This window comes from Fomitopsis serialis (genome assembly GCF_022376445.1).
Source record: "Fomitopsis serialis strain Sig1Antser10 chromosome Unknown B0H18scaffold_2, whole genome shotgun sequence".
In the NCBI taxonomy this organism is placed as follows: domain Eukaryota; kingdom Fungi; phylum Basidiomycota; class Agaricomycetes; order Polyporales; family Fomitopsidaceae; genus Fomitopsis; species Fomitopsis serialis.
This window is the reverse complement of record NW_025954962.1, coordinates 643,955-664,206: the sequence shown is the minus strand read 5'-3', so window position 1 is coordinate 664,206 and position 20,252 is coordinate 643,955. Positions and strand designations below refer to the sequence as shown.

The 20,252-nt window shown below is 56.3% G+C and overlaps 6 protein-coding genes across 6 annotated transcripts; 2 read left to right on the top strand and 4 right to left on the bottom strand.

The window, feature by feature from the left end:
- Positions 1-1,386: 1,386 nt before the first annotated feature.
- On the bottom strand, positions 1,387-2,996 carry B0H18DRAFT_191778 (uncharacterized protein). Its single transcript, XM_048037041.1, has 6 exons — positions 2,793-2,996; positions 2,424-2,737; positions 2,253-2,369; positions 1,802-2,198; positions 1,648-1,746; positions 1,387-1,593 (listed from the first exon to the last, which is right to left on the bottom strand). The coding sequence occupies exons 1-6, from the start codon at positions 2,860-2,862 to the stop codon at positions 1,586-1,588; spliced, it is 1,005 nt and encodes a 334-aa protein (XP_047900339.1). The 5' UTR covers positions 2,863-2,996; the 3' UTR covers positions 1,387-1,585.
- B0H18DRAFT_969758 (SNF2 family N-terminal domain-containing protein) lies at positions 2,992-8,105 on the bottom strand. Its single transcript, XM_048043629.1, has 17 exons — positions 7,177-8,105; positions 6,816-7,123; positions 6,412-6,763; positions 6,289-6,362; positions 6,045-6,239; positions 5,930-5,993; positions 5,772-5,880; positions 5,552-5,717; positions 5,439-5,504; positions 5,280-5,380; positions 5,210-5,213; positions 5,023-5,110; positions 4,805-4,969; positions 4,482-4,756; positions 3,932-4,429; positions 3,377-3,876; positions 2,992-3,325 (listed from the first exon to the last, which is right to left on the bottom strand). Exons 1-17 carry the CDS (start codon positions 7,994-7,996, stop codon positions 3,178-3,180), a joined length of 3,933 nt encoding a protein of 1,310 aa, XP_047900338.1. The 5' UTR covers positions 7,997-8,105; the 3' UTR covers positions 2,992-3,177.
- A 195-nt stretch (positions 8,106-8,300) lies between these two features.
- On the bottom strand, positions 8,301-10,086 carry B0H18DRAFT_1206123 (uncharacterized protein; the record flags this gene model as incomplete). Its single annotated transcript, XM_048036162.1, has 4 exons — positions 9,614-10,086; positions 9,387-9,438; positions 8,570-9,334; positions 8,301-8,494 (listed from the first exon to the last, which is right to left on the bottom strand). Exons 1-4 carry the CDS (start codon positions 10,031-10,033, stop codon positions 8,301-8,303), a joined length of 1,431 nt encoding a protein of 476 aa, XP_047900337.1. The 5' UTR covers positions 10,034-10,086.
- A 3,642-nt stretch (positions 10,087-13,728) lies between these two features.
- B0H18DRAFT_191692 (uncharacterized protein) lies at positions 13,729-14,706 on the top strand. The gene is made up of 4 exons (XM_048037040.1): positions 13,729-13,793; positions 13,848-14,201; positions 14,252-14,312; positions 14,364-14,706. Exons 2-4 carry the CDS (start codon positions 13,857-13,859, stop codon positions 14,420-14,422), a joined length of 465 nt encoding a protein of 154 aa, XP_047900336.1. The 5' UTR covers positions 13,729-13,793; positions 13,848-13,856; the 3' UTR covers positions 14,423-14,706.
- Positions 14,707-15,012: 306 nt separating this feature from the next.
- On the bottom strand, positions 15,013-16,860 carry B0H18DRAFT_969752 (endoglucanase). The gene is made up of 10 exons (XM_048043628.1): positions 16,488-16,860; positions 16,397-16,424; positions 16,279-16,344; positions 16,087-16,217; positions 15,912-16,030; positions 15,640-15,854; positions 15,532-15,584; positions 15,366-15,475; positions 15,163-15,311; positions 15,013-15,104 (listed from the first exon to the last, which is right to left on the bottom strand). Exons 1-10 carry the CDS (start codon positions 16,593-16,595, stop codon positions 15,076-15,078), a joined length of 1,008 nt encoding a protein of 335 aa, XP_047900335.1. The 5' UTR covers positions 16,596-16,860; the 3' UTR covers positions 15,013-15,075.
- A 2,136-nt stretch (positions 16,861-18,996) lies between these two features.
- Positions 18,997-20,243, top strand: B0H18DRAFT_866948 (uncharacterized protein; the record flags this gene model as incomplete). The annotated part of the gene is made up of 4 exons (XM_048039823.1): positions 18,997-19,083; positions 19,135-19,227; positions 19,275-19,382; positions 19,449-20,243. 4 exons carry the CDS (start codon positions 18,997-18,999, stop codon positions 20,241-20,243), a joined length of 1,083 nt encoding a protein of 360 aa, XP_047900334.1.
- Positions 20,244-20,252: the final 9 nt, after the last annotated feature.

Sequence of the window (20,252 nt, the reverse complement as noted above, 5' to 3'; positions counted from 1 at the left end):
CACCGCAGAGAACAGATTGAGTCAGATTGCCTCGAGCTGGCCAGGTGGACGCCTTATGATGCCCAGGCTAACATACTTCTGTCGACGCCAATTGACCGGCGGTTTCGAGGTCAAACAAGGTATGACTTTTCTTTATCAGCACAAGTAGTCAGCGCGAGGACTGCGCGGCGCCGATGACCAAGCTGTGGTACTGGTGCGCGCTGTGCCAATTCATGATCCAGGACACATGTAGTTCGTAACTTCGTTACACTGCCCTCCGTATGGGACCGGTAAAGTACGATTAGGACATGTTTTTGTCGACCGCAATACCTGAAGCGTGTCGCTCCAAGCATGGGTTCGACAGTGAGTGTCTCCACAATAGAGATGTCGTCGAGCGCAGTACAGACAGACTCTGACATAGGGTCGCCCATTCAACGAGTCTATATCAGCAAGACCCAATGTAGTAAAGAAGTATCCTCACCTAAGTTAAATCACGTTCGAGCCGTTCCAGAGACGTGTCCCAGGCCTCGACACACCCTCATCTCCGTGTGTCCTGCGACTCGCTCGTGTCGATTGGGTATTGAAAGCATGCCTTGAGTCCACTCGCCCACGACCGCATGTACGCTCCGAAGACAAGGCCACAGCTCAGACGCGGATAGGGCAACCGATAAACCCTAAGCACGAGCCCGGTCCTAGTCAAACATTTGAGCCCAAAGCGCACAACGCATAGAAGATCAAGACTGGGCCTACGGGCTCGTCACCTCTTCCGACCATGCGGCTCCAACCATCTCCTATGCAGCCGCCTTCACCGGTGAGCAAGCGGTCCAAGGTCCTGTTCTCCTGGTCAATCACAGACCGTGGTTCTTACCGCTCTTTAACCACACGACCGATCAACATCGCAGTCCGCATATCATCACACAGCGAGGAAGCCACGAGGCAGGCACGAAAAGTTCTAGTACTATAAAGCGCAAGAAGCACGGTACAATTGAAAGCTACAAAGGTGGAACATTGAGAGCGATTTTGGAAGTCATACAACAAGAGATACACCCTATCTGTCGCAGAATACAAGGATTGAGGACGGAATGATAGCATAGCGCATGGCGATGGCAAGACTGCACGCGATAACTGAGAGCGCACCAGGCGCTTGGGGTCTGCATTTCGAGTGCGGTAAGGAACGACAAGGGGGCGAGCAGTGAATTGGCCACTCATGCAGCTCACAAGTTGGGCCAATCCACCGCAATCCGCTCGCCTGAGTAAGATGCATAAGTGAGATGCACTCGAACGCACTCATCATCTGTCACGCCTGGCCGCTCTCCCTTGCCCGCATTCGAACGAATCTCACTTATGCGGACTAGTCAGGTAAGCGGGTTGCAGTAGGTTGTACCATATCTTGCTGCTCATGAGACTGGCTCAAATTTGAACCATTGCAAACTAGCATGGGTCACAGAATATGGATGCAAAGAACGCCCATATTTATTCCACGAGACCGCGTCAGCGCCACCACACTCGGGAGAGCGATGACACTGACTCGGGGTCGGCCATGCTAGTATGTGATGGTACAACTACACCTTGACGAGCGATCACATCTTAGAAAAATTTGTCGAGCTCAGGCACCTTAAGAAACCCGCGAGTCAGTACAATGCGGCAACAATAAACGCCATTGCGTACGTGGCGCCCAGCCCATGGCATAGTAAGCTTGTCTGGCAGCCTCCTCTTTAGCAAGCTGCTTGCTAGCACCGGCGCCTTCACCTTTGGGCATACCGTTCACTGAACAGGCCGTTGAGTGGAACGGCAACCCGCGCGAGAAGAATCAGTAACGTACCGACACACTGTACGGTCCAGCGACCAGCGTGAGCAGGACCAGTAAATGTAGCGGGGTATTCAACCGTCAACCTGCGTTGGTTGGCAGTCTGGTTAAAGAGCGGTAAGAACGCGGTCTGCGGCTGAGCAGGAGCGAGAGGGTTCATGGTCGGCATTGGCATTGGCGGCGGCGGCTGCGAAGGAGGCGGCGGCGGCTGCGGCATGGGCGGAGGAGGCGGCGAGGCCATAGCTTCAGTCTTGATCTTCTTGTATGCGTTGTACACCTCGGACTCAAATGCCTGCCCGGAATCAGGCTCGTAGTTAGGATCCACCAACTGTCCTATCCAGTTCTGGATGGTGCTCATGCCGTTCTGGGCGAAGATGCCGCCCACGTACGAGTGGAAAAGAAGACGTGCTTCCTATATCCGAGATCAGATGTGAGCGAGTTTGTGCACTGAGAAACGTTACGCCACCTTCGGAGTGGAGAGCGACAACACGGCATCGGCACTGCAGCGGACCTTCTCTCTCATCTTGTAAGCGGCGACCCAGTTCTCGATGTTTGCGTCCGACAGTGTTTCATGCCTTTGTATCTGGAATCGCGACTGATCAGAACAAAGCTCCATACAAGCTCATGTGTGGCCCACCTCTATGTCCTCTGCTTTCAACATCGGCCTCTTGCTGAACAGCGCAGAAGTCACGGCGAGCTCAAGCACCTTCTCCCCCAGTATAGACAGCCGTTCGTTGTCGCCAAACTCCGAGTCCTCGTCGATCGGTGCTCCAGGGAAACGCAGACTCTTGTGCGTGAAGACCTCTAAGATGATGTCGCCACGCAGTTTGGGCGCAGGAGGAAGGGACTCCATGGCGTTGGACGAAGAGCGTGGGCGCTTCAAGCCTGGGTTATGGGGAGCCTTTGCAGCTGCTGGGCCTGCAGCGGAGGTTGTGGGGGACCACGTGCCATCTGCGAAGGTTGTGTGAGAACTGGATGGACGGCGCTGACGAGGCGTACAACGCACCTGCAGGGGGGGTCGACCATTTCTGTGCATCGGACTGCATGCTATAGCCTTTGACTTGCGCCTTCACCATCAAAGAATCGCCAGCTGTGTCGATGGCGATTGTCCGACTGGTCCAATCTGCCGGGCGAGGGAGTGGCGAGGGCTCGTTATGGTGCAGTTTAGAGTTGTTTTTGTGGGTCCGCTCCCGGCCACACGTTCACTTCATGCGTGGCCCTGCGTGGCCGAGCTCCCACGCGACTCGCGGCACCCGCCACTCCGGACGACTGCGTCCAAACCAGAATACTATATCGTAGCAATACTAGCAAGATGTATGAGTGCACAAGATGAATGTTATGCTAACTACATGCGGTCGTAAGATAAAGCGATATTAGCGTGAATACTATTACTAGTCGCTGAGTTCAATCGCAGAAGGCGCTGCGGGAGCCACGTTCGCCAGGGCTTTCCTCTGCTGCTTGACGAGTATGTTACTGAGCGCATTGACCGTAGCCGCATGGACGGGATCATCTTCCAGTCTCCTGATGGCTTTCTTGACCCTGCACTCTGTTCAGTTTTCGGAGTACGGGTTTCAATAAGCCGTCACACACCTTTTCGGACCCGCCTTGACTTCTGGGCAGTCTTTAACTAGATGATGAACCATCCCACCACACACTGGACAACCCAAGGCATCGGTACTCTTAAATTTCTTTGCCTTGGGTGGTTCTGTGGATAGTAGAGGCGACGAAGGGCGCTTGGAAGGTCCTGCGACAGCATGGGCATTCCCAGACGGCCGCGTCCGAGGCAAAGATACCATACGCTTCTCTCCTTCAGCGTGTCCGAGAGGATCCGTACCTGCTTCGGCCTTTGCGGACGACGAAAGGGACTTGTTGGCAGTCGTGGAAGGCTTTGAGCTGCCAGACTCGCGGCCCATCTGACTTGAGACGGGCATTGACTTGCGTTTGGGTAATGATGCCTCCAGCTTGGGCTTCTTGTGCAAAGGCTTGCCCTCCTTGGCCGGTCGCTCTAGCAGGTGCAGAGGCTGACCGTAAATCAGGTGGATCATTCCACGCTTATACAGTGTCTCGTCAATGGCCTTGATTGCGGCGCGCTGGCCAGGAAGGAGGTGTCAGATTTTGATCTGACAGGGAAGAAGAGGGACGTACACGATCCTCAAGCGGTTCCTCACCAGCATGTGTAAGCAGCATAAGCCTGTATTCGACCAAATTCTCAGGGTCTTCCGTCATATTACACGGCTGATCTCCATGATAACCTTCGCAGAGACCACAACGAGGGTCATTCGTGTTCTGGATGGGCGAGAGCGGCTGAGGACTTTCCGTCCGCTCGATCGCACTAGAAGCGACCTTTTTCCGATCGCGGATTGCGTTCAACTGAACAGGCTGGGGCGATGTCTTCGAGGTGGAAGCCTGTGCGGTAGGGGGGATGGGAGGTAGAGTGTTTTGAGTGAACTCTGCGAGTACATCATCGTCCCGCGACAACGGATGGCTGGAAGTGCTATCGCTCTCAGATGCGCTAGGAGGTGCGGCGTACGCCTCGGATTCCTCAGAGACATGAGACTTTGTCTTCTTGCCTTTCCCTCGGTGTTTGCCAATCTTCTTGCTATTCTTGAGCGGCGAGTCCGTATCATCTGGGCCGAGGTCTTGCTAAAAACGACATCAAATCAGAGGCAGATATCGCCCACGTATCGCTACATACCTGAGGGAACACTGCCGCAGCCTTACGACGAACACCGCGCCCAGTCATCTCAGCAGCCTGGACTTTGGCCCGCTCCGCAGCTATGCGCTCCAACGTTTGTGCCCAGGAGTCCATTTGATCTCCGTTGATGTCTTCTTGAACCTCTTCGAGCTCGTCCTTGTCCGCAGACCATATCTTGGCAAAGGTGAAGGCCGCATTGGCACTCGCTTCCGATTCCAACTCGTCGCCTTCCTGCTCGGTCCGCTCAATGAGCTTGTCGATGTCATGTTCAGAATCTGCTGATGTCTCAGCACGTGTCATAATTGGAGCAACAGGATACTGACAATGTATCTGACGATTCTCGGCGTTCTGCTCCTCTTGGAAGAGAGCCTGCGCTCCGAACATTAGGATTGATTGAACGTCTTCTTTCGAACCGTCTTCGTCGTCCATCTTCTGCACGATTAGATGATCAAGTACAAGCTTCTTCTTGCCGGTCTGTACGATCTTGTCTGTTGTCTCGATCAGTCCACCGCATGTCAAGGTGCGAGATACGCCGTCCTACCCTCAGCCGAGCCTTTGACCATCAACTTGAAGACAAGACATGTCTTCTTCTGCCCGTATCTGTGAGCTCGCGCGATAGCCTGTGGTCTCTGTCGTTAGTACTGAGAAGTGCCAAATTGTAGAAATCGTACTTGAAGATCCTGTGAAGCGTGTATGTCAGTCATGAGGTCAGAATGGAAATGCTGGACATACCTGATGTGGGTTGAAGTCGGGATCGAAGATGATGACAGTATCCGCCGTCCAAAGATTGATTCCAACTCCCCAGCGCGTGTCGTCAGGAGGTATATGAAAACATCTGAATCCGGCTTGTTGAACTCGTCCATGCCCTTCTGTCGGTCTGCTTGCTTGGTGTTGCCGTCCTTGGGGTCGCACATTGAGTTCTCCGTGGATGAAGGGAAGGTCAAGGGCTACACGTACCAGGCGGAGATACTTGGTTCCTTCTCCAATGAGGAAGTCTTCAATCACATTCAACGCGATGGAGAACTAATGTACTGTGAGATCACGTAGTTGAGTGTCGCCAGAGGACCAACCTGACTGAATAGGAGCACACGATGCCCCCTCTCCCGTAGCTTCGGTAACAACGTCTTGAGAAGCCCCAGCTTCGAGCTGGCGTCGATGAGCTTGGCATGTGTCTCCTCTTGTGTGAGGCCCTTGGGTTCAATCTCCTCTGAGACGAGATAAGGATGTTGCAAACATCTGGAATTTCAAGTGTTTAGTCTTTGCGCGCCAGCCGAGAACCGTACAACTTACTTCCGCAGCTGCATCAGAATGTTGTTCATATTTGCCTTGCTGACTGCAGCATTCACCTTAGCACCAGTAGAACCTGCGACGAGATTGTGCAAGACACCCAGGTTCTGACCTAGTGCAACAGTGAGAAGCAAATACATGCATATTTGTTCGATGCTCACTCAGGATGGATCGATAGACTTCCTTCTGGAGTGGCGCCATACTGACAGGTACAATGACCTCGTTCTGCGGTCGCAATGTGAGCGTATGTGGTTCCGTAGTGAGGCAAAATCAGACCTTGGGCGGCAACTGTAGCACCTCTGACTTGATACGTCGCAGGAAATACGGCTTGAGTTTCGTATGAAGTTCTTTGACCTTGTCTTCAGTGAGCTCTTCGTACTGCCTCGCCAGGCCAGCAAGATCAGTCCATTGTCCGGGATCCAGGAAGTTCATGAGATTAAACAGCTCTCTGATGTTGTTGTTCAAAGGCGTCTGTGCGATGCATGAGAACGAGTCAAGAACAATCACAGCACCAACATACCCCGGTCATGATGACGCGGTGCATCGTGTTCAATTCCTTGAGCTTCTTGAAGATGAGACTGGTATCGTTTTTGACTGCCCTACCCTCAGCTATCCGCATACGTATATTTGAGACGACACTTACGTCTCTGACCCTCGTCAACGACAAGAACTTCCCACCGAGGCGTGTTCTTGAAGACCGGGGTGAAGTCTTTCGGATTAGTGATCATCTCGTACGTGGTGACGAGAACGTGATACTTCGCCCCGGTGGTCTTCGGCAAGACATTGTCCTTTGGATGGAAGAGCTCGTACTTCTTGATGATCTCTCGAGCCTTCGCCTCTCCGTAGAAGGGCACAACGCGAAGTTTCGGAGCCCAGCGCTCGAACTCGCGCACCCAGTTCGAGATCGTCGAGTTAGGAACCACAACGAGGGCCGGGAACGCCTTCTGTTGCGAGGCCACATGCCCGATGAACGACGCGATCTGCACTGTCTTTCCCTGCGAGTCGTGCGGTCAGTTGCAGCTCAGGGTGACTCACAAGTTGTCTTACCAGACCCATCTCGTCGGCAAGGATGCAATTCTGGTGGTTCCACCAGTTGTCGCACAGCCAGTTCACGCCGTCAACCTGGAATGGCATCAGTTTGAACTGGGAGTCCTGACCGTTGTCGGGTTGGTTCTCGTGGGTGAAGGCAAACTTCTTCCTCCACGCGTTCTTGGGACGGTTCAGGTCGAAGAACTCCGTCTCGATCTTTGATTTCACCGGAACGGTGACTTCGCGTGCTGCAGCATAGCGTTCGAACGCCGTCTCAAACGCGGAGTAACTAGGCAACTCAGGGCGTGGTGGAGAATCCCAAGATGCTGGAAACAATCTATGAGACATTGATTCACGCAAAGCATCAAGGAATGAATACCATCTTCATAACCCAAGTCATCCCACTTGAAGAAACCCCATACCACGCGGTCAATATCACTCGCATCGAGCGCCAGACCCGTCCTCTCTTCATACTCCTCGACCGTCTCGGTCAGGTCCTGGCTCGGCTGTTCGCCCAGGTCATACGCAGCATCCTGTTCCCTATGAATTGCCACCATCCTAGGATCGCTGTCGCTGATTTCTTCCTCGTCCGTTTCTACAGTCTTCTTGGCTTTCCCCTTCCCCTTGCCTTTGCCTTTGCCCTTGCCCTTGCGACCGCCCTTCTGCTGCCTCTGCTCGAGTCGAGCGTCCGGATACCAGAGGAGCACGTCCAGGACACGATCAACACGTTTCCACGCGGGCGGGACTTTGCGCTGCGCGTCGGGGTTCGCAGACAACACAGACACCTGCTGCTTCTCCTCGTTCGCCTGGCCGTCCATAGAGTCCTCCCTGCCAATCTCGAACGTCGGGCCCTGGCTTGCGTCAGGTTCTTCAGCCTTCTCTGCTTCGACAGGCTCCAGCAGAAGTGGGACTTTAGAGCCTGCCTGGAGGAAGTTCTTGAGCCTGGCTCCCGACGTGGCGAGGAGCCATCCGTGCGGCACCCACGAAGTCCGCCTGTAGCTCCGGTCGACCCACTTGACGAGGTACTCACGCGGCAGCATCGCCTTGTAGTTAGCGGGCTCGCCAGCTGGACGGGACGGCTCGACAGCGTCCTCGGGGTAAGGCCGCCACGCCAGGATGTGCTCAACGCCATAGACGAAGGACGAGCAGTCGCCGCACTGCCAGTTAGTTGTGCTCTGGTAATGGTTCGCGAGCATCATCGCGTCACGTCCTCAGGGTCATAGTCCCAGTCGGCGGGATGGGGAGGTGCGCGTAGTGCGCGAGGCGCTTGCAGGTGATGCATCGGAATGCAAGCTCCTTGTCGTCATCGTCCTCCTCCTTCGCCTCGTCGTCATTCTCGTCTGAAGCGGCTTCTCGGACGTGGACCCGGCAGCGGCATCAGCCATCTCAACGTCTCCGGGGAGAGCGCCAGGGACAGCACTTGACTGCTTCTCTCCCGCCTTGGCTTCAGTCGGTACATCGGGCTTGACGACGATCTCCCGACAGGCATGCAGACCCCGCCCTTCATGCAGGACGTGCAGATAAAGTCCGTCGATTGCCACTGCGCAGCTCCGACCGCTTGACTGGCGCAGGCTCCAAGAACTCTTCGCCCTCCGCGATGGCGCGGTCTTTCGCGGCCTGCCACTCGGCTTTGTCGCGTTCCAAGGCTGCCTTCAGTATCTCGTCTCGCTGGGTCTTCGCAAGGCAGTTCCAGTGCGCTGCGACGGGACATTTCAGGCTAAAGATGACAGTGAGCAAGCTTCGCAGTTGAATCGGTCCTGAGCGTCACATACCACCGGACCCAGCCGCCGAGGGCTTCCAGTCGGGCCAGCTCGTCTTCGCTGATTCCTCATCCGTGCCCTTCTTCTTGCGTCTACCTGGTTTCTTTTTCTTCGCTTGGACCATGGCCTGGTGCGTAGGCAATCTATGACACTTCTCGCATGTCCGCCTGTGTATCCGCAGGAAGGCACTCTCTTCGCTGACCTCCTCGTCCATCTCCATGTCCGCTATAGGCCGGAAGTGGCCGTAGGCAGCACGCGAGCCCCTCTTCCGCGCAGGCTTCTTCTTCTTCGCAGGCTTCCGCTTCCCGCTGTACCCCGCGTCCGAGTCGCTATACTCGTCCTCCTCCGAGGCGTTCTCGGAGTCCTCCTCAAAGTCTGCGTCCTTGAGGTTCGACCGGGCCGACCTCTTCGTACGCGTCGACCGACGGGTGGCGGCTTGAACGACGATCTCCTGCACGTCGCTGTCGCTGTCCGCATCCGAGTCCCGGGCGACGACCGCGCGGCCCCGCGAGCGTGTCTTCTTTGGGCTGAAAGGGAGCTCACGACTCCTCTTGTTCTTGCCACTCGTGGAGGTGCGGCGTCCATACCCGCGCGGCGATCCGCTGTCAGAACGGAAGCCCGCGGCAAGCTCGTCGCTGCTCGAGCTTTGTTGCCTAGTACGACGCGTTTTTGGTGGAGCGCGCTTGATGTGTACTTGGAGACGGACCCGAGAGTTGATGTGCACGTAGCTCGCTGAGGGATCAAAGGGGCCTAGAGTACCGGCTTCCTTTGCTTCCTCTGTCGGGCAGAATGAGAGCCGTAGAGATGCATGAAGATCAGAAGAGCGTACCATATTTTCCCACCAAATCCGGACGAATGTCCTGTACCTCGTCGACGGGAAACTACGGTAATCAGTCGGTCAATGAGATTATTCAATAAGCCGCAGCGAGACAAAGGACTGATTCTTCCGCGCCGCAATACGACCAGGCAGACAGAATGTAAGAAGAAAAGCTGGCTTGTACGGCAGAGGCTTCCCGAGAGTATCGTATGCGCCGAGTGCAAAATGCACACACTCACCCTGTGCAAAATTCCTTCGGAGTCCCGTGCAAAATAATACATTTCCCCGTCAACCTCATACTCCCCGGCGATCTCAGAGAATTCGTCAAAGTCAAAGGCGGAACCGGACGTCATGAGTTGCTCTCCAAAGTTCGGCTGATATAGAGCTTTTTGGTCCGCCGGGAGCGGTGGGACCTCGATGTAGAACGGCTGTTCTTGCACGGCTGGCGGCGGGCTTGAGTCTTCAACAAGCAAAATATCGTCGGGCTCAGTGAGAGGCGAGGCTGGCGGTGAAGGAAGAACGATGGGATCATCAGAGGTGGGGGGACCGTCGGCAACGCTGGATAGCCTGACGGGGCTGTCAGGAAGCTCCTGGGGCGCGGAGGACGGTTGTGTGGGGGGAGTGAAGAGCAGAGGAGGATCTGAGGGTGGCTCGGTCATGACGGTCGCGACAAGACGCGCCTGGACGCGTCGCAACGCGTAGATCGAGAGATGGTCAGCGTGAGCTCAGATGCAGAGGTCGCGACGGGCCACCTCTTCCTGATATGGCCGCCTCCCGTACCTTCCCACGGGTTTGGTTCTACTGCATGGTTAGGGTTCGGTGAGGAGGGTCGGCGGGGACCACAGACTGCGATGCACGACTCAGAGTCAGACCGGCGGGTGAGGCTGAGGCTCGACGAGCGATGAGCAGGTGGCTGGTGAGGGTGCCGATCAGTCTCGCAGTATGATTGCTAACACTCAGCAAGGAACTGACGTCGCATGCGCGGGCATATGCAGAAGTGGTCTACTATGGGGGAACGCTGGGCATCGTCCCTTTGCAGGAGGCCAGCGCGTGAGGGCGACGCACCGGCGGCCGCGCGCTGGCATGCGACGTGCCGCGACGTCGGCGTCGGCACCCGCTCCACCGGTGACAGCGGCCGCAATGCGCCGCGCGCCGTCGTTGACAGCGAGTGTGCTTGCTTCCTTGTTGAATGCCCTCACGTGAGACGTTCAACCGCGTCGCGACGCGCACCTATAAAGAGGGCGAGCAACCCCGCCTACCCTCCCCACCCGCCTTGCGCTCCCCCGCCTCCCAGGCCCCATCCCCGCGCGCACTCGCCTTCAGCTCAACCTCACGACGCCTTCACGTTAACTTCTCCACCATGCCTCCTGCACCCCCCATAGGTATGCAGGCACTCCGGTTCGCCCTCCTCGTCTTCGGTCTGGTCGCAACCGCCACCGTCACGGGACGTGTACACATCGTTGCAAAGGTACAGAACATCTTGAATGGTCTGCTCAAGTAAGTATCCAGTTTCGACGATGACATCCCACTGACGCAAGTCCACAGCTTCCTGCTCACCTCGCCCATCCCGCCCGCCATCATCGACGCCTATGTCAGTATCGCCATCGCGATGTCCGGCGACATCTTGCCTAGGTTCGTCGGGACATTGGACACCTACGTCGGACGTCTTCGACCCCTCGCAGCAGCCGGCGGTACGCTCGTGGCCCGCTCAATGTTGCGTGCGATGGTCGCCGGCAATATCGCAGTTCATATCGTTTGCATCGTCGTCGTCGCTATCCTGGAGGCGCTGTGCCTCGCCCTCAGGATTGCCGCATGGAAGTGCCTGACTATCGCCGCCAGGATATCCTCATACGTTGGAGTCGCTCGGACCAACTCCCCGTCGATGACGGCTGTGACGGCTTCCTCATCACTTCACGACCTCTCTACGACGTTTAGCATCAGCGACTCCGACTCCGACACAAGCATTGTCGACGCCCACCAAGCATGGTTGCTCGACGCCAACGATTCATTGTCCGTCGTTGTCGTGGTTTCCCCCGTCGCAACACTCGATGATTCCACAGACGCTTCGCCATCGATTGCATCCCCCCTGACGGACAAGTCGCTGTCCGCTGTCTCTTCGCCATCGACGTCATTTTATTCGCCTGCCCTGGACACACCTGAAGTCCTAGGCGAAACACCGTACTTTAGCCCCCGTCTCCGGTGCACTTCGCAAGGCTCCACTTCATCCGCCGTTATCGGTCTCGGAATCCTTGTACCTGCTTCGTTCAACGAGCAGGAGCAGTCCGAGGAAGGCCCTCTCGAACGCACCTTGGACTCCCAGCCGCACACTCCTATGTTCCTCGCCTTCGACGCCTCGCCATCCTCATCCGTCGTCACCTTCTCCGAACTTGTCATGAACGGCGAAGAGGGACATGAACTCCACAATCCTAGCCCTTTCACTGCTACATCTGTTTTCGTCTCAGCCTATACGCCTTACGTTTCCAACGATGAAGGTCTCCACGGCCTCACGGACGCCGCCAGCATTCCTCTCCCCGACAGCCCCCAAAGTCCCGTCAGCACCACGACTGTTGCTGTCCCAGCCTATACGCCTCACGTTTCCGCCGATGAAGGTCTCCTAGAGCTCACTACTGCCGCTAGCATCCTTCTCCCCGACAGCCCTCAGGCTCCCGTCATCGCCATGCCTGTTTCTATCACAGCCTATACGCCTGCCATCTCTTGCGAAGAGGATCTCCTGGACGTCATGAACGCCGTCAGCATTCCTCTCCCTGACAGTCCCCAGGACTTCGTCAACATCGCGACTATTTCTGCCCCAGCCTATACGCCCGACATCTCCGATGATGGTCTCCTAGAGCTCATGAACGCTACCAGCATCCCTCTCCCCGACAGCCCCCGGGATCTCGTCAACACGGATATTGGAGTCCAGTATGCCCTTCCACACGCTTCTAGCCCAGCACTATCCGCCGCATCGTCGAACTCGTCTCCGATGGCAGCATTTACGATGCCTACGTCTCCACTCTTTTGGCGTCCCTATCACGCATTCGAACAGCTAGTAGAGGACCTCACCGATTTCAGCCTTCGCGACCCTGGCTCGCGCAGTCCTAGCCCAATGGTGGACAGCATTGCAGAGGACCTCGCCAAGTTCAGCTTTGACGACCTCGAGTCTGATACGTCCACCGTCGTCGACGATGTACCCCCGGAACCCAAGTCACCGGTATGTTCATTCCCTGAACCATGCTAGTCATCGCCTAATATACCAGTTGTTCCAGGAGACGGAGATCGCTTCTCCGGCTAAGCCAATCAAAGAGGAGACGGCGACCACCGTTGTGTCTGCATCTCCCGCATGGACGACAATGCGAGAACCTACCCTCATGGTGCCGGATACTCCAGAACTCTCAGACTCCTCGACGATGTCACCGCTCGTTGAATACAGCACCCCGACGTCGCCAGTGGCCCCTTCAAGCTCCTTGTGGACGTCGATACGAGAGACAGCCAGTGTCCTGCTGGCGAGCCCAGCACTCTCGTGTGCTTCAGCCACTTGGTCACCGACCATAGGCTGCGACGCTGCGGCTTCCCCGCTCTTGCCCTGTGCCAACTTTGAGTCGCGACAAGCACGCATGGTAAGTTGACCAGCTTTTCTCCCGTAAGATGCTCGTCTAATGCCGTCCAATGTAGAACGTCGACGAGGACAGTGCTGTCGACCAGATCGTTGCCGTGTTCACGGCAATGACCATCGGCGCGAGGAAGATTCGTCGCCGCCGCAAGGTCGAGGCCGCTGAGTCGGTGACACCGTGCATGCAACGCAGCATTGACGTTACGCATGCAATGGACGAGTGCATGTCTTCCCCTGACATGGATGAGGTTATGGCCTCTCCTGAACTCGGCAAAGCTATGTCCGACGTCGACATGGATGAGATCACGACTTATCAGAAGCCGTATCTCGACGAAGACGTAGAGATGGCGGAGTCGGTCCCCGACTGCACCATCAACACTGTAGTACCGACCCCGCAGAGAATGACTGGAAGGCGTACCGATGCAGTAAGTATCCAGCGTTATGTCTTTGTCTGCTGTTCTCATTCTCCCTTCCAGAAACCTGAAGCCGTCGACGGTCCAGCGGTTCGTCGCGCTTTTGTGCAGGCGTGGCTTGCATCTGGGTCTCAGCTGAATGCACTGTCGGCCAGCAGTGCATTCAGCTCAGCTCCAGGTTCAGGCAGTACACTACACGCATCGACCAACAACCAAGTACCCGCCGTACCCGCCGCCGCACCATCAGGCGCCACCTCTACCCATTCGACTTTCAAGAACGTCGGGCCGCGTCAAGTTCTATACCGACACGGAGACAAACTGTATGCTGTGACTTTGCCCGTTGCGACGACTTCGGCAAGCCCGCGCAAGACGGGGACGCAGAATGCACCCCCTCGTGTTAGTGATCTGAACACGCTCCTTCTGCTCTGAATACTGACGCACACAATGTAGGCTTTGCTGATGGCCCCGTCAGGTCAGCAGCCTTCATCAACACGAGGAGTTGCGCAAGTACCCACCGTCACTAGTAGCATGGCGCCGTCGTCCAATTTCGCCTCGAGACAAAGTAACCCCACTGTCGTCGGTTTCTCTTCTGGGACGTCTATGCAGGGCCCTGCACACAAACGCCCCGCAGGCGGCATTCCTGGTAGCGTCGCACCTTCAGTCGGCCCCCGTTCTCAGCCCATCGCTCCCGCCACATCCTATGCGCCGCGACGTGACCCAGGCAACACTCAGGGTCCAGTTTCAGGCATACAGGGGAACATGCGGGCTCAGGGATACGGGCAGCCTCAGCCTCGCCCGGTGAAGGTAAGCGCTACCGCGTCGTATGCATGGCTGCCCACTCACCGAGTCATTAGAAGATGCCTCCTGGTAGCAGAAGGGAGGCCAGTGGGATCCGTGAGCAGTTTGTATTTGGAGGTACGTCTGCGTCTCAAATTCTGCGCACAGTCGGCTCAATGCTTGGTTCAGCATCACCTGGTCGCGTCACCAACGTCGGAGCCAGTCAGTATCGAGGAGGATTTCGCTAGAACGAGGTTCACGCACATATTTATCGCCTGAGCTATTGGACATCTCGTCTTATGTATTCCCTGACCTCGAGCAACAGCCTAGTCACGTCAGCATTCTATGTACACTCTAGAACGAACGGACTCACGGACCAATATCCTCGCATGTATCATTTGTATCTTCTTGCATAGTCTTCCCTTCACCCTGTCTTTCGTCGACCTTCTGTGTAGCCTTGTTACAGGAGTAATTTTGCGTGTATCATTTCCCGTCTAGCATTTATATTCGATCTCCCATGCATCAATGTATCATCATGTCTTCTCTTACTCGCGCGTACAATGAAGTGCATTTTTAGGGGTGCATAAGCTATCGCCAGTGCGCTGTTCAAAGAGCTGGTGCGAGATTGCTGCTGAACGGGATAGAAAACATTTACAGAGTGGACGTCAGTGCAGGCTGCAGGTGATGACGGTACTCATTGGATGTCAGACTCACGATCAAGCGCTCTCTCTTCAAAGCGCGTCATGATTCGAACATGCATTACCGCAGAGTGCGGAAGGGTGTAGTCTCGACTTGACCATCACTGTCACAGTAAGTAGCAAATCAAGACTCTTGAGTGCACAAAGCAGACTTCAATTCATTGGAAGTGCACACGAGTACTACTCCTACGGCAAGCTCAATATTACACCGGAGCGGGCAAGTTCGGCCGCACTGGGGTAACGGTTAGCACTGACTAGACATGATGTTACACATAATAAGATGCACTCACCAGCAACGTTGTACAGGGGCTGGTCGGTGCCATTTGCGTAGGGCGTCATCGACAGGATGTAGTTGGTCGCGAAGGAGCCCGCGGCCCAGACGGAGAAGCCGACCATGCTGGGGTACGAGTTCTTGATGTACGCGAGTTCCTGGTAGAGGCTGTGGGGAACGAATCAGTGCTACGGGGCAGGGGATGGGACACGGGGTGCCTACTATTCGTCGCAGCTGGCGGTGTTGCCTCCGCCGGTCTCGCTCAGGATGGCCTGGCGGTTGCCGTTCGCTTGCAACCAGGTGACGAGCGTCTCGAACACTTCCGTGTTGTTCTGGGGGACGTCGGTCAGCCGCGCGCTCCATCGCACTGTACAGAGGGGGGACGTACGGTGACACACTCGGCGTGGGTACCGCTGTTGTCGTAGTCGAGGTACCTGTGGACTACAACCCACGCGTCAGACGGCGCAGCACTCCAGCAGAGGAGCAAGCCGCTTACCGTCGAAGATGAGCTTCTCGGTGCCGCCGAGTGGGTCGGTGACGTTCAGCAAGTACGGGCCGGCGCCGGTGGGGAAGGTCGCGGCGGAGGTGTAGTTCGAGCCGGGGAGCAGGAGGTAGTTTTGCGCGCCGGCGGCCCGGATCGCGTTGACGGCGTACTGCACGGACTCGGCCCAGGTGGGGATGTCGAGGTCGTGGGGCTCGTTCATCAGGCCGCTATTTACATCGGTGGGTCAACACGCAGATATAGAGGCATGCAAAGGTAGGGCGCACAGGAGGGCACGCGGGGTCGACCCGTAAAAGCCGGCGAGCTGGTACCAGAGGGAGGCGTACTGCTCGTTGGTCGGGCCGCCCTGGGCAATGATCTCGCCGTTCCAGCGAGCGTAGTTGTGCTACGAAGGTAGCATTGAAACAGGCAGTAAGGAGTCGTAGATCGTGTTGTACGCACGACGTCAACGATGACATAGGCGTCGGGACTGGACGCAAGCGCAGCTTGCACGATGGGATTGTACTCATCGTAGAGGAAGGTTTCGTTGATGGGCCCACCAAGGGTAGGTGTCATCTCCTGCCATGCGAAGGCTATGAAATGATATGGTATGCGCATCCAGACAGTTGACTCAAGGTAAACAAGGTTACTCACGGATACGGTAGAGGTTGGCACCCTCGGCAGAGAAGTGGGTGTATTGCCAAGTGGGCGGAGCCGCGGCTGCGTCCTGAGTGAGAAAGTAGTGATCGAAGCAGGCGACTAGACCTCTTACCATTGTTCGTGAAGCTGCCGTTGGTATACTATTAGCGATTTACCAGTTAAATTCAGGCGTTTCGACTGTATGACTCGGCAAATGCACCCACCACCGTGAAGTCAAACCCTGCAGTGTTGACACCGCCGAGGCGAGGAACCTGGCCGCTCACGAGCTGCGGCGCGAGGGCCGCTGAGAGGAGCGCAAGGACGGAGAGCATTTTAGTAGGCTGTTCGCTGTCACAAAGCGGCCTGCTGATCGACTGTGCATCTCGCTCGAGTACGTTTTATACCCGACCGCTACTGAACCCGCTTAGCGATAAAAATGAGCGAGAGAAGAATGCAGGTCACGGAAAAACTGCGGGGCTTTTGAAAGACCACGCGCGAGCGAGGACGCGTTCGCACAGGGTCGAGATGAGTGAGAACGAGGGATGCGGAGTGGTATTCAGTTGACTCAGCGTACTGCCAATGTACTATTTCGAGTGCGATGTTTTTCCATTTGTTGTGCCCCATCGATGCCGGTATGAAACGTTCACAGACAAGAGCCCCTTATGCGTGCAAACGTGAGCTGGAAGCCGTATCTTCGAGAATGGGGCGAGTATACACGTGGGTAGGCATGAGAAGACTCGAGGCAGTGCATCGCATTGGTGCGCCCGAGGCTAGACAATCCGGGAGCAGAGTCTATTTAGCACAGACAGCGGACGCGGTGCACGAGCGGGGAGAGGAGGGGGCAGGGCGCTTACGCGTCACGACGCGATCGAAGGACACTCACATGCTAGTCTCCCGTGGGCAGAGTAGACAATTCCTTCAACCTTCGCTGGCTCCGGATATCCTTGTCTAACGTCTGCTTTTGATACCCCCCTATTGTCTGGAGGTCGCCATCAGCCGCTCGGCACGTCACGAGTTTGTACAAACACGTCGGCACAACGCGCTCTGACGCGTCCGAGGCGCGTCTCGGTCATTACAATCTGTTATGACATGTTCTGCTATGCAATCCGCGATGTCGCTGTACATGTCCTCTTTACAGAATCTCTGCTACTTATGTGTCGATGACATCAATCAGCACCGCGCAGGTGCACTGAACCCAGCAAAATATTAGACTATACAGTAATATTAATATATCTCTGAGTGGCTTGGTGAGAGCGCAGACGAAGACGTAGACACGCGAGTAGGCAGGTACACAAATGACTGAGTTGCCATACAACGGAGCAGGCGGGCAGTCGGGTGGCCGAGCTGGCGGGTGGCACCGTAGGCGGGCTGCCAGACGGGCGAGCGCGCAGGCGGAGGAGCCAGGGGATATGTTTGCAGCTAGATGGACGAGTGCACGGGCAGATGAGCGGCGTGCGCGCGAGTAATCGAGTGCACGAACGCACGGGCAACCAAGCGCGTGGGCGAGCGGGCGCCCAAGCCGTTGAGCACAAGGATAGGTAAGCGACTGTGTGCGAGCGGGCGAACGTGCGGGACAGCGTTCGGATTGGCGCACGAGCATTTAAATGGGCGAGTGGACGCGCGTGCGGGCAGACAGATGTGTTTGCGGGTTAACGGTCGCTTGCAGGGGCGTACTTCGGCTTCGAAGCTTCGAATTTGCTGTACTTACCTTCGCCATCCCTTCTTCCTTGGCAGTTCCCCCTAGGCTTCATCCCGTGCACACTACGGTCATTGACATCTTGTACCCGAAGCTCGACTTTCACTATGGTGGCTGATTTCGCGCGGCCGGACAGTGTGTCGCTAGAGCTGCACGCCGCCAGGAGGTGCCGCCTTGTCGGTCCAGCAATTGATCTCAGAGTCAGCTACCAGCCAGTGTTCCAGACGGCAGACACATACCGAGGCAAGCGAGAATCCAGAAGAGGGCATGCCGAGTAGGTGCACACGAGAAAGTGTGGGTGGGAAGGACCAGAGGCTCGGGCGATAGATGGAGGACAAACCGAATGGCGAGCTTGTGAAACACGCCGTTCCAGTGACTCCGCTACACGCCAAACTCGCTTGATGAACTATCCAGACTGTAAAGTGCGCTAGGTCGCAGACGGGCGTCGAGGGACAGACCTTTGAATCGCTACTTGTCGCGCACACAATGCTCACTCAAGTGCGTGCGTCGCCTTCTTGAGCATGCCGCGCTCGATGGACGAGCGAGAAAACCTTCACGCATCCTTGTCTGCGTGCTCGTGTCCGGAGTCGTCGCGCAACGGGACATCAAGAACACTGTTAGAACGCGCAAGGGGTGAACCTTCGAACCTTTAGCTGAAGGACGTCTCCTCGCGGAAAGAAACGGTAGATAGCGGTGTAAGTCGCTATCTTCAAGCTGAGGACGAGCAGTGCAAAAGACGGCGACCTAGTAGTAGTACGCGACGAGAACAATGCAATATTTGCTTCCGCCACAGACGCACCCGCCACAAGCTCAGCCACACACTTGAGGTTCCGCCTGCGATCCACTACGTACATTCAAACTGCGATTGAAAATACCGACCTGTCGACAAGGGAGCGCGTCGAAAAGTAGACTATCACATGCGGGCGCTTGGAACATCCTCGGTGTCGCGCTCGAGTGCTTCGAGTCTGCGGACGGGCGCCAGCGCGAACAGCTCCCCACCGCGACCGACAGCCCTCTCAACGCTGTATTCGTCCACCATGGCTGCAGACACTCATGCAGTCTTCTCGCTATATCGCACATTCCACAGGGAGATCCGCCTTTTGCCTACAAACTATCTCCGGCACGTATGCCTTCCTCGTGGTGCACCACCAAAGTAACCGGCTTCCTGTAGGCAGTTTTTCAGGATCAAGCTCAGTGACGATGCTAGGACATTGCTGGAAACCCATGATGATCAACTCCGTGCGAAAAAGATGAAGCGAGTGCACAATGTACGTGCCAGTTTACTGTGCGTCCGACGTAGCTGACACTTGTGCAGGAGCTGAAAAAGCTGCGTCTGGCGAATCGCGGGGTCTGGGAGAAATTTGACCACGTCCTCGACCTTGCGTATGGCAGAAAGGGCAAGCTTAGGTGGGAGCTCCTTCAGGTGCGAGGTTCCTCCGCACCCTCTCGTTTGTTCTCGTTGCCACCGTTCGCTGACCCACCTTGCCAGCCTATTATGACCGACCCTTCCTCTCCACCCCCAGATCCCATCATCCCTTCCGTCGAAACCTCCAGGCCTCCAGTAGCCTCAGCGGAGCTGACGGCACTGCTGATCAGCGACGCGTCACACCGGAAAAGGGCGCTTTATCTGTCGCGAGTCCGGCGTCCTCACCTCCTCCCTAAACGCGCCGACCCAGACTCTGAGGATGCACAGATATTTGGTCGCTTCAGCAAACGAAGAGAGGTCCACATCCGCCGGGACTACTTCCAGAAGAACCTCCGGATGCTCTACCCGCCCCTCGAGGTAGGCGTTGAGCAGGGTCCAGCCCTCCAATCTCAGGAGCGTCGAGTGGACAAATTGGCGCTGCAACAAGCTGGTATCCGCCCGATGGCTCTGCAGGACGCAGGCATCATGGAAGAGGTCCACTCACTCGCGACGACGGGCCGCCTGCCCAACTCGGAGGATTCAGCGTTCGCAAACCATCAACTGTCGCCTCGGTTTTTGAAACGGCGGTTCGCGAGCCTGTTGGCCCGCTTGCCCATACTGACCTACTCTCGCGCCCTCGCGGAGTCTGGGAAGAGACCGCCTGGCCGGACGGACATGCAGTTCAAGGGCTACATGGTCTCGCTCTCCCCAGACCATCACCAGCATAATCGCACATATGACGCCGACGACAGCGACACGGCATGGTATCAATGGTCAATCGAGCAGGACAATCGACAACGTGAGGAGGCTAGAAGGAATAGGCAAGAGGACAGACTCCGGAATACAGCAATACAGGAGGCGGTAGTAGTACATAAATAAACGTTAGTT

What these genes read in the sequence shown, in the direction of transcription:
- B0H18DRAFT_191778 (XM_048037041.1), bottom strand. Translation starts at nt 2,862, where the DNA reads ATGGTGAAGGCGCAAGTCAAAGGCTATAGCATGCAGTCCGATGCACAG. An exon ending in TGAAAGCAGAGGACATAGAG is followed by an intron (nt 2,370 to 2,423) that starts GTGGGCCACACA and finishes TCGCGATTCCAG; the next exon opens with ATACAAAGGCATGAAACACT. An exon ending in TGTCGCTCTCCACTCCGAAG is followed by an intron (nt 2,199 to 2,252) that starts GTGGCGTAACGT and finishes TCTCGGATATAG; the next exon opens with GAAGCACGTCTTCTTTTCCA.
- B0H18DRAFT_969758 (XM_048043629.1), bottom strand. Translation starts at nt 7,996, where the DNA reads ATGATGCTCGCGAACCATTACCAGAGCACAACTAACTGGCAGTGCGGC. An exon ending in CGTTGACGAGGGTCAGAGAC is followed by an intron (nt 6,363 to 6,411) that starts GTAAGTGTCGTC and finishes AGGGTAGGGCAG; the next exon opens with TCAAAAACGATACCAGTCTC. An exon ending in ATTCTGATGCAGCTGCGGAA is followed by an intron (nt 5,718 to 5,771) that starts GTAAGTTGTACG and finishes TTGAAATTCCAG; the next exon opens with ATGTTTGCAACATCCTTATC.
- B0H18DRAFT_191692 (XM_048037040.1), top strand. Translation starts at nt 13,857, where the DNA reads ATGGCCCCGTCAGGTCAGCAGCCTTCATCAACACGAGGAGTTGCGCAA. An exon ending in CTCAGCCTCGCCCGGTGAAG is followed by an intron (nt 14,202 to 14,251) that starts GTAAGCGCTACC and finishes CCGAGTCATTAG; the next exon opens with AAGATGCCTCCTGGTAGCAG. An exon ending in TGAGCAGTTTGTATTTGGAG is followed by an intron (nt 14,313 to 14,363) that starts GTACGTCTGCGT and finishes TGCTTGGTTCAG; the next exon opens with CATCACCTGGTCGCGTCACC.
- B0H18DRAFT_969752 (XM_048043628.1), bottom strand. Translation starts at nt 16,595, where the DNA reads ATGCTCTCCGTCCTTGCGCTCCTCTCAGCGGCCCTCGCGCCGCAGCTC. An exon ending in TGCCAACCTCTACCGTATCC is followed by an intron (nt 16,218 to 16,278) that starts GTGAGTAACCTT and finishes ATCATTTCATAG; the next exon opens with CCTTCGCATGGCAGGAGATG. An exon ending in CCTATGTCATCGTTGACGTC is followed by an intron (nt 16,031 to 16,086) that starts GTGCGTACAACA and finishes CTACCTTCGTAG; the next exon opens with CACAACTACGCTCGCTGGAA.